An 11,974-nucleotide genomic window follows, 5' to 3' on the forward strand; every position below is an offset into this window, starting at 1 on the left:
GTTTGAGACCCAATGGTGTATAACCAATGCCTTCTGTAAAGTATCTGAGGGTCAGTTAAATTTCACTCATTAGTTAGTTACTGCATACCCTCTGTCTAATGTCTCTCTGTCTCTGTCTCTGTCTCTGTCTCTGTCTCTCTCGTCATGGCCGCCATTGGCTCCTGCTCTGTGTTGTGGTGAGATCTTAGTGCTTTTTTTTTCCTCCCCCCTTCTATCTCCCTCTTTCCTCTTTTTCTCCCCAACGTGATTTTAGAGGTTGTCTGTGTCTTTTCTATCCCTTGTATCCTTAAGAGAGAGAAAGAGCGAGAGCCAGCCTATTTGGGTGTGGCCTACCTGCTTTGATGAGGCCTTGTAAACTTGGTCTTTTTTTATTTTTTCTTTGCTTATAATGCACTTTCCTTAGTTTTTAGTGATTGTTTTTGGTGTTTTTTTTAGTTTGACCCCCCACCCCCCCCCCTTTTTGCTTTGTAAGGCTTGAGCAAAAGGGGGAGATAAACCGTTGATATGGCGGATACACGCACTCGGTTTGAGGCGTTTGACAATTTAACAAGGAAGCATGCATTGGTGTGCGTTCCACCTGAAGGAATTGCTACCGAATTCATTGTTTTAACAGTAGAGAAAATAATAGGGAATCAAAATGTAAGAGCAGCATCAAAAATTAATAAGAAAATTGTTGTCTTTGTGTCTGATGAAAAATTTGTTCACGATGTTGTAAGTTCAGGATTAACTACAGAGACTGGCCTCTTTGTATTGGCTTCGCCAATGGGATACCCCATCAATGAGAATTGTTATATTAAATGTACCCCCGTTTATAACTAATGACAAACTGATGTGTATTCTGTCACGATACGGAACAGTTGTGTTGAAAATCTCGATGATTCCTTTAAGAGCTCGAGATGAATGGATTAAACATGTTATGAGTTTCCGACACCAGGTTTATATGGTTCTTCCCGATCGAGGTGACGACACCGGTCTAAACGTTTCGTTTAAAGTTACTTTGAACAAATATGAGTCCCAAATGTATGCGACTTCAGCCTCATTAACATGTTTTAACTGTGCAGTATTTGGACATGTGAAAAGGTTTTGTCCAAAAGTATCTTGTGTAAAGTGTGGTGGAGCAGGTCGTAACGACACTGACTGTGAAAAATATATTACCCTGGTTTCAAGAGTAGAGGATGGAGTAACTCCTAATACCCAGACGCTTCCTGTTGTTTCCTTGCATAAGAAGACTCAGGGTTTACTCCAGTTCCTAATCCTAAAGAAGTCAACATCTCAGCTTTAGAAGATAATGAAATCCCCCCTGACAACCCAAATGGTTTGGCTGTTGCTGCATGTAGAGTGGAGATGGAGGCGGATCCCGTTGCTGTGACAAAGAAACGAAGAGCATCCGATATTAGTAGTTCCAACACTTCCGTAAAAAGGTAGTTTTGGACGAAGAATGTGAAGTTGAAGATGCACCTCAATGTGTTACTCACGGTTCTCCAAGCTGAATTGATACTCGCGAGAATGTTTTTGGATTGATTAATGAAGAAAATGATTTTCAAGGATTACTGTGCAACACTGGGAATTTGACGAGTAAAGCAGGTGGTGAGGCTGATGTTGATGGAAAGCTCATTGGCAAGTCATCACCAACACTTCCTGCTGAGAACGAGCAGAATGGAGATGTTTCAGTCCTTACTTCCCCTTCATTGATACAAAATCCCACTCATTATCCTGGTTATTCAACTGAGCCAGTGAATATCAGCCCTCAAAAGCAAAAAAAACCGAGGTTACTGCTCCGGTTGAACGTACGGAGTACCAGAGTAAAGTTGAGGAACATTCTGACAAATCGTCAGAGTTGCCAGGACCTGAAATAGTGACTGCTCAGACTAATTTATATGGCCCAGGTGGGGCCGGGTCTGATTTTTCAGAATCAAATGATGAAGCTGAGGTGACTGACTTGTCTGAATCTTCATCGTATCATATATATATATATATATATATATATATATATATATATATATATATATATATATATATATATATATATATATATATATATTTACTTTTTCAACCAACTTTTGCAGTGCGAGAATGTGACAAGAATTTAACTTCGAGAGTGGTCTCCCATTACTACTTTCTCCAACATCAACTCATCCTGGGAATTCTTTCAAAGAAACTTGCTCTCCTTCACGCAAAGATTTATCCACTCTCGTCTTCAGTTGTCCAACCCTTCCTCCTGCCCATGGTTCAATGAAGCTTGTGGTGAGGCATTTGTCCTGAATCAACTTTCCTTTTCCTCATGGAAAGCAAATACAACTGAGGGCAATCTCAGCTCCTTCCATAAAGCTTGGAGCAAGTGTGTGTGTCCACCCTCAGGAAAGGCAGAAAACAACATCTTTCTAATCTCAAGTCTGAACTCTCAAACCTCTCTCCCCCCTCCAAATCCTGGTGATGTCTAATCAAATCTGTTTCTGGTGTATGTTCCCCCTCCATCCCCTCCCTTACCTCAAATGGCCACACTGCTGATACCACACGTGAAAATGCTGAATGCCTAAACTCGGTGTTTGCATCGAAATCTTATGTACAAAACCCATCGCTTTCTGTACCCACCTTACCCAGTCGCAACCAACTGTCCCTGGACTCTGTGTCCTTTTCTCCTGACAAGGTGGAGAGCTTGCTGTCAAACCTCGACTCAGATTCTGCAAACGGTCCAGACGGCATCAGCCCAATTGTCCGAAAAACCTGCTCCTCTGCTTTTGCTCACCCTCTCTCTGTTCTATTCACCCTCTCATTTGCTCAAGGTCATCTGCCATCTGCTTGGAAATCAGCAAACTTCACTGCTCTGCATAAAAATGTGCAAAAACTGATCCCTGCAATGACAGACCAAACAGCCTTCTCCCAATCATCAGCAAGGTTATGGAATCCATCATCGCTTCAGACATGAAATCCTTCCTCTTCTCCAATGGACTGATTTCCAATCATCAATTTCGTTTCAGACCGGATCACTCTACCCTGGATATGCTGCTTCTGCTCTCCCAACAATGGATGGAGGTCTTCAATGCCAGACATGAAATCAGAGCCATCTCCCGAGACATATCGCATGTTTTTGTCACAGTCTGGCACCCTGCCCTGCTCACTAAACTCTCTTCCTATGATATCCAAGGACATCTCCACTCATGGCTCACAGACTTCCTCTCCTGTCGCAGTCAACATGTGGCCCTAAATCGAGTTCTTTCATCCCTTCTTCCTGTCCAGGCTGGAGTTCCTCAAGATAGCGTTCTGGGCCCTGTTCTTTTTCTGGTTTTCATCAATGATCTCTCCGACTCTGGAAAATCCTCTTTATCTCTTTGCTGATGACTCCACCCTCTGCCATACCATCTGTCATCCCTCAGACCGGCAAGCAGCAGCTTCTTCACTCACTGCAGATCTGAATAAAATCACAAACTGGTCCAACACATGGAACACATCTTTCAATCCGAACAAATCTCACACTCTCACTATGTCTCTCTGAAAGGACCGTTTGGAACCCCCCCCCCCCTCCATCTACTTTCTCAACAATCCTCTGGAAGAAGTCCTTTCATTCAAGCTTGTGGGTCTCACTATCTGCCATGATCTTTCCTGGGAAAGCCACACTCCCAACCTGGCCTCCAAAGCCAGTCGCTGACTGTGCATCCTCTGTCTTGCAAAGTCCTTCCTCAGCCCACCTGAGCTCCTGACCACATACAAAGCTGTCGTCTGCAGCTAGATGGAGTACTGCTCTCCCCTCAGGGCTGGTGCTCCTGCCTCTCACCTTTATCAGCTTCACGCTGTGGAAACCAAGGCATTTCGGATCATTGGTATCTCCCGCAATGAGGCTGAGTCTTTGGGCCTCTCACTCTTTCACTGCAGACAGGTTGGTGGTCTTTCTGTCTTCTACCGTCTCGTCTCTGGTCTCGCCCACCCCCCGCTCTGTCTACCAAATGACCCCCCCCCATATTTTCGCAGGGCACTGGAGGTCCACCAGCAACCCCCTTCTGGTAAAACTACCAAAATCACGAATCACTGCTCACCTTCACTCTTTCATTCCTCTTTTTTCCTGCCTTTGGAATAAATTCCCACAGTCTGTTCAATCCCATTCTTCCTTCCAGGCCTTCAAAACTGCTGTTCACCACCACTTCTTATCTTCCCCAATCTAAATCCACGATCTTTTCTACCCCCTTTAATCCACCCCAAATCCACCTCCTTCAAATTCCCTGCTTTCCTTCCTGAAAGTTCCCTGTCGTTTGAGGTCCTGAAAGTCCCTGCAATGTCCATCTTGTATACCCGGTGTTCCCCCCCATCCCTCTCCCTTCCACAGATCTCCTAATGTCTCTGTTCCCAACTGTTTTTCCTTCCTTCTCCTGCCCCCCTTGCTGTGTGTTGTGTGTTGTGTGTTAGCTCTCATACGAGCCTTGACAATGTAAACAACAACAACAACAAAAAAACAAGTCGTACATCGGCTTCATCTGAAGCTATTTTGGTTGAAGCAGAGCAGTGGGTCATTGGTTGGTCAAATGCGATTGAGCAACATTTTGTTGTAGATTTTGGCTGCGATTTGCGTCAAGCTGATACCACAATAGTTTGTGGGAAATGCCAAATTACTTTGCTTGTGAATGGAGATTATTCCAGCTTCACCCCATTGACTAAGGTGACTTCCATTAATTTTTCTGTTGCAGAAGTGTTGCAGTATGGGCTTCACATCAGGCAGTTTCCAAGTTTTACGCTCTTCGTTTGACCTAAAGCTGAATACAGTTCTTCCATTGAAAAAGGATCCGTCTATATCTCGTGGTGCGTGCCGAAGACTTTCATAATCATCATTGCCTCTTCTGGAGCTGCAGCAGCGAGAAGGTTTGAAAAATGCTGGTGCCATGCTGAGAGTCGATCGTCACACTGAAGCATGGGCATGTTGGACGATTTTCCCAAAAGATGTTTTTTTCCAGTTTAAGAGAGAAACAAATGGAGAAATCCGGATACTTTAATATATAGGTGAGGTGCCGTCTCCTGGACTGGATTTTCTCTGAGGACTCATGGCTCACATGACTCATGCGATTGCGATTTTTTTGGGCCCATGCATATGAAACTCAGCACTGTGACAATCCATCCTGTATCTAAAGCCCGTTCTGTATTCACAGCTTGAGGGGGCAACCACCGCAATTAACGATACCCCTTTGCCCCGCAAGTGGGCTTACGACAGCTATCCTGACCCCTGCCTGAGTGCCCATTATTTGGTTTTTATGAGAGCTGGTCACCTTTCCACCCAGGGACTCTTCTGAAATAATGTCCCCAATGTTAAAATGGCTGAATATTTAAACCCCCATACCATCCCTCCACTTGGCTGTGTTTTTTTTTTCCAGTTTTAGGAAATTCTGCCAGTGCTGCCTTTCATTGGCACTCTTTTAGTTTCCATCAAGCCTGATGTTGGCTTAGCGGTTAGAGTGGCTGGCTTGGGATGTTATGGCCCTGAGTTTGAGGCCCCTTTTCTGCTGAATTAAAACCAGGTGGGGTTAACTCAGCCGATCATCCTTCTGAGGTTGGTGAAATGAGTACCAGTGTACTGGTATCGGGGCACCGCATCAGTGGCACAGCCACGCCCCAACAAAATGATAGCTACCTGGCAGCCAGGCTGCCATATGCAAGAAGAAGAAGAAAAAGAGTTTCCATCCAAAACTTCCCTGAGGGAATTGAGATGCAACCACAAAGTATGGACTTGCCTTGCAGTGAGAACAGATGGTGAGCCAGTGGGAATACTCCCTTCCTTAAAAGGCATTAGTGAGCTGACTGGGTTCATGGCAATAATTCAATAGCAGCAGGATAATTCTCTTTCAACTCCATCAGTTTGGAGAAGCTTTTGTCCACTTATTTTTCTTCTACTTTCCCCTTTCCCTCCTTTTCTACATTTCTTTTTTTCTAAATCCAGTCCTTCCATTCCCTCACTTTCTTCCGACTTCCAGGGATGTGTGCGAACATTAGGATGATTTTTTGCCCAACATCACATTTTCCCCCAAACCAAAGATCTGCAATCTCAGGGAGGCAGGAGGATCTCCAGTGCATCTTGACTACCACGGATATGAGCCATTTTCCCATGTCTTCGATACAATGGCAGATGTCCCAGACATCAAATTCTCAGTTAGCACCTGATGAAGAACCGGCCCAGGTTGTCATTGCCACAATGACCGATTCCTGATACTTTACATTCACTTATCTTTGAGTTGCTGCACGGTAAGATTGATACAAAAGACAATACAGACAAGAAAATAAATGATAAAATGAAATAGAGCAAATAATGAAACAAATTCGATAAAGTACAATCTGTAATGCATACATACTACATCAATATTAAATCATAGATGATATCTAACCATCCATCCATTAGGATCATACCCTGTGCAGAGCATTGGTGCTGTCAAAGCAGTCTCCTTGGCTATTTGGCACAATCCTGTACAGGTCACCCCTCCAACACAGGATACCAGCAAGCTGGCACTCATTTTGCTGGCCTCCAAAGGACAACAGGCCTAGTTAATCCCACCTGGTATTAATTCAACAGCTGAGCAGTATTTGAACTCAGGATCCTTGGATCCAAAGCCCACCACCCTAACCATTAAGCCAACACCAGACATAACCCCCCCACCCCCCAACCCTCATCTCATATTAACAATCTTCTAACTACTTTCACTCTGTGGGTACAACATCTCACAGCTGTCAGTGACAGCTGTCACCACAGAAGAATAAAATATTGTCCAAACCTGCATTTCTAGTTTGACTACCACGAGGCCCACATTACCCAATCAGCATTGACAATGGAAGTTCAACTTCCAAAAGAATAAGAAAATTAATGAAAATAATGTTACAAATGAACAATCGATCTTTAATTTTAACAGATATATTCCTTTGTGTTATTTAAATTAGAAATTTAGTCCCGAGATTTGTTTTGATCCCATTCCCTGTCAATCAAACATCACAGGTGGGCAAATGCTTAGGACTTGAACGCTGAGACATCCTGTTTGAATGAGATAACCTCCAAATAAAATTTCAAAGTAAAAGTAAGTTGGAGGAAAAGATGTCGAGAAGAAGAAAATTTAAAACATTTTGTGCGAGGGAAAATGAAAGAGGGGAAGGGAAAAGGTGCGATTCGGGATGGCAAAAATAGAAGGAATCGTGTTGGAGGTTGGAGCTTTGTATTTTATTTGTTGTTAAAGTTCAGAGACGTGAGTTGTTACTTTGGAATCAAAGCGAGTCACACACAGTTTGTATATTTACCTTGTGCGGTGGAAATCAAAGATGCCAAAGGTAAGAAGAGCAGGAGAAACGGCAACACACCGGGTGCACCGTCCAAGCCACACATTCGCTCCATGCCGAAAACTCTCCCAATGCCTCCCTGAATGCACACAATGAACCCGTGATCTCTCAGTCTGCTATAAAGAAGAAACAAAGTTTGTTTGGAATCCAACTTCCTTAAAGTCTTCAAAAAGCTGCAAAAAGACTGATACATCACTATAAACCAAGCTTGGCACAGCAAAGCTTTTCTTTTGTGATCTGTCATTAACTAAACCACTTACTTGACCAACACAATCATTGGTCATTGGTAAATTGCCACAGTGCAATACCCATAGGTCATTTGTGGTGTCTGTGTCCAGAGATTTCAGGAATTGCACCATTTTTTGCAGACTCCAAGTCCAAGGTAGTGACTGTTTGTCATTGGGTTTTTCTGAAATGCTGGATTATAAAATTCCCTTCCTTAACCAAAGTATGATTTCTTATCCAGGGTGCTTCAAAAAAAATATTAACACTTCTCAGAAATTCTTTTTTCTTTCTTTGCAGTTGAGTGAAATGGCAACGAGATTGACTTAGGAGCAAAGAAGAAAGGTTGCTGTATGGACGGACGTCTTTCAGTCACCCACGGTGGATCGCAACAAATACAGAGAGCGTTTCAACTGTGATCCACCCTCGAGATTGACCATTTATCATGTTTACAACAAGTTCGTTGAAACCGGCTCAGTCGCTGATAATTACAAAGGGAACAGTGGTCGACCACGAACAGGCCGATCCCCTGCAAACATACCTGTTACACAAGAAGCTTTCTTGCGTAGCTCAGGAAAATCAACCAGACGGTTCAGCGTATAATGTGGTCTTCCCCGGGCAACGGTGTAGAGAATGTCGAACAAGGACGTGGGAATGCAGCCGTATCATGTGCAGATTGTGGTGGGATTGGGATCTTAAGGTCCTGAGTTCAAATCCTGCTTGGCCATTGAATTAATACCAGGTGTGGTTGACTCAGCATGTCATCCTTCTGAGGTCGGCAAAATGAGTACCAACTTGCTGGTGTCCTGCGTCAGAGTGGTGACCCGTCCAGGATTGTGTCCAATAGCCCAGGAGACTGTTTTGGCAGCACGATCGCTCTGTACAGAGTATGGTCCCAATGGATTTTTTGAAGGGACTTGCAGATTGTGCAAGCCTTGTGTCCTGCAGATAAAGCCACTCGTGCTGAAGCTTGCAAAATTTTCTGAGAGATGAAGAATTTTGAAGCTGACATTCACCTTTCACAACCTTTCACATAAGTGGACACGTACACAAGCACAACTGTGTCTTCTGGGGGTACTGAAAATCCTCGTGTTGTGCATGAGCATGAACGAAACAGCCCCAATGTGAATGTCTGGTAAGCAGTCACTGGAACAGGAGTGGTCGGGCCATATATTTTTTGAAAACACCACAACCAACGGTGGTGACTTCTTGCACATGATAGAGAATTACGCAGAGGACAACCTGCCACTACAAATCCTGCTTACTGGAGGGAACTTTTCAATCGGATGGTGCTCCACCCCACTTAGCTTCGAATGTTCGTGCTCATCTTAACAGAAAATTTGAGCGGAGATGGATTGGCAGAGGAGGGCCTGTGAAATGGCCAGCACATTCGCCAGATCTCACGCCTTGTGATTTCTGGCTGTGGGAGATGGTTAAGGAACATATTTATGCTACCAAGCCAGGTAATGTGCGAAAACCTCCGACATAAAATTTAAAATATGATTGCAACATTACCAAAAGAAATGTGTCTCCGGGCTCTGGAGACCACCTGGAGAAGATTCCAGACATGTGTTGACAATGATGGCGAACAAGTAGAGACTATGACTTTTTGAAGCAATTAACATACATTTGTTATCATGTTGCAGTGTATTATCCGTTGTTTTTCCTTTAAAAATGATAGTTCGACATAAGTGTTAACATCTTTTTTTGAAGCACCCTGTATTTAAATAAGTGTAATAATAATTTATTTATTATAGTCAAGGATATTTAAGACAGATTTGTCATCTAAATGTTTGAATCTTCTTAGGTTCAGACAAGAGACTTTGGGACTCAGAGTTTATCGATAAAACCTTGACACAGAAACAGTTTGATTGAGACACAACGCTGTGTTAAATGTGCTATAGAATATTAAAAAAAAAAGCATTGCATGAATCTCAAAGGTCTTTCAGGGATAAAGAGCTTACAAAGCTGCGTACACTATCATAAAATACATACATAAAAGCTGTGCAGGTTATGCCATTTCACCAATGCAAGGAGCTCCCCTGCATTCAGTTTGAGAAGTTAGACATGACAACTTCCAAAAGTCTTCCAAAGATTTTTCAGCTCAAATTCGGCAACATGCAAGGACGAGGGGGTGGTGGGTACCCAAAACAGACCACTGATTATTCGGTACATTTCGACTTGGTGTTTACTAAACCCTGAGCATGTCTTGAGCCCCGTTCTGCCGACACGTGGAGTTAATAGACGTACTTATGCTGCATTCACGAGTCATCATGACCGACTCAAAGAGGTATAAGATCATCCTGGACTCATTAAGCAACCTGGATTTACGGTTTGAATTGAGGGTTTGACTAATTGCTCGAAATGTAAAGGGGGAAGCATATCTTTTGGGAACTGACCGTTTGGTTATAGGGTATAAGCTTTTGAATCAGTAAACAGGTGTTCAAAAACAAACAATCTTGAACGTCAGGTTCAGCATGACTCGCAAGAGCACCTGTTGGCACGGTGGTCACCTGTGTCAACCTATGTATGGGTGTGCAATTTTACTCAAAGCGCTTGCAAACATCACCCTTTGCATGATTTATGGGCTCGTTTCGAGTGTCTCAGAAAGATATTGGAGCGAACACAAAGCGTGCTGACTTTTTTCCCACGGGATTGCTCGAGCTGGAAAAGCAAAGATCGGGACATACCACTGACGATTAAATGCTCTGCGGGTTCCAGGTGGATAGGCATCGAAATCTCGCGTGTTCATTATACATTTATTTTCCTTTTTAAACGACCGAGGGCTGTTTATTACCGATAACAGTTGCAGTTTGCGCTTCGTTTATCACTCCCGCAATGGAATTTATTTGCTCTTTCCAGATGGGGAGTGTCATGACTTACAACACATATATATATATATATATATATATATATATATATATATATATATATATATATATGTATCATACATACATACATACATACATACACACACAACTGAAATGTAATTGATTTCACAACCACACACTCTTTCCTAGCCTGTGATATTGATCACTTTGTGCAAACAGCAGATAATGAAATTTGGATAGCAGGTATGTACATCGCCTGGAATTATTGAGCACTTTCAGAAGACATTTCCAAAAAGAGAACAAAGCGCATGATCATTGAAAAGTATGGCTGCAAAATAGGCACGACACCCGAGGAATTTGGCAGCATGTGTGGGGCGCATATAAAGGTCGAGTTCGACGGACAGAATGATATGACCCCCGAATACTGACGTACCTGGAAAGCACTTGACGCGCACGACGTGCGACCCTCACGTTCCGGGGGTCGCTCAAGTGAGTCCCCGCGAGCGATTGCCGGTGGCGAGGAGTCGGCAGGTCTGTCTGGAGCTCTTAAAGGCAGGCGTGGCGAGTCGCCCAGCACGGCTCTCGTTACCGTAACATCCATATTTCAAAGCGCGTCGCTATGGACGCCGAGAGCGGAATAGATCCGTGAGACAGCTGTCCATTTCAGAACTATCAGTGAACTGGCTGCACTGCTCGAGTGCTCTTCAATAAAATGTGTTTAAAAAAAAATATATATATATATATATAAAAAACACAGCAAGGTAACTTCCAACACCTTACCCACATCCAAACCACCCCACCTTACTCCTGCACTCACATGACATTGTGAAATTATTTTTATGATATGATATAGTTGCTTGACTGATCTCAAGCATATAAACCAACACATTATCATAAAGCATAATTTGAAACAAATAAACAGTTAAAAACCATAAACCAGCATACCTCAGTCTACTGTGGGATTATGACTAAATTAAGGATAAATGCTATAAAAGAATTTTTGGCCCTCTGCACCATTATTTTAATCACCATTCCACATTGTCAGCCAATTCCATATGGTTGACTGCTCATCTTTTTTTTATTTACATTGTTACGGACTTGGGGTTCGGGGTCTACCACGGGGGAAGTACTCGGACTCCTGATGATCGCCCGGCCCTGCAGGTCGATGTGCTGAGGATAACTCCGTGGTCCGGTGGGTTGTGAAGCAACAATGATCGTCAATTGGAACAGCCAAGTCTGGCAGGGTCCATTATCTTATTACATTTACCTTTCCGTTGAGTTGGCTCGAATAATTGAGGTTCACATCCTAACTCTATACCCATCTATATATTTAAGTATGGCCAAATGAGAACCATGGGTCTGCACTGGCTAATCACGGAGCAATTCATGGGGGTAGAACTTCACTTCGATCTGATAGTGCGGACTGTGTTAGACCAATATGGAAAAGACACTACGAGCAGGTTGGAAGAACATGTACAGCATAGGGGTTATATTCACAGGCATCCGCACAGCAGACAAACAACTATTCGTGATGGTGCAACAACAACAATGGGGGAATTTGTGTGAAGTGTATTTACAAGTGAGAAAGAGACAGTGCAGATTTAACCCATTATAATTTTTTAAAA

At 43.2% G+C, this 11,974-nt stretch overlaps 1 protein-coding gene across 1 annotated transcript in view; it reads right to left on the minus strand.

Annotated features, from left to right (window-relative positions):
* Positions 1–11,065, minus strand: part of CDH23 (cadherin related 23) — a 683,120-nt gene extending 672,055 nt beyond the window's left edge. Inside the window, exons 1-2 of the mRNA XM_085883587.1 lie at positions 10,783–11,065; positions 7,258–7,375 (exon numbers count right to left, since the gene is read on the minus strand). Of these exons, the coding sequence (XP_085739713.1) occupies positions 7,258–7,375; positions 10,783–10,950 (286 nt within the window). The 5' untranslated portion in view covers positions 10,951–11,065. The remainder of the gene's footprint in view (positions 1–7,257; positions 7,376–10,782) is intronic.
* Between the last annotated feature and the right edge of the window lie 909 nt (positions 11,066–11,974).

The sequence above is a fragment of the Eptatretus burgeri genome, chromosome 5 (genome assembly GCF_056783735.1).
Source record: "Eptatretus burgeri isolate ZD-2024b chromosome 5, Ebu_testis_v1, whole genome shotgun sequence".
NCBI lineage: Eukaryota > Metazoa > Chordata > Myxini > Myxiniformes > Myxinidae > Eptatretus > Eptatretus burgeri.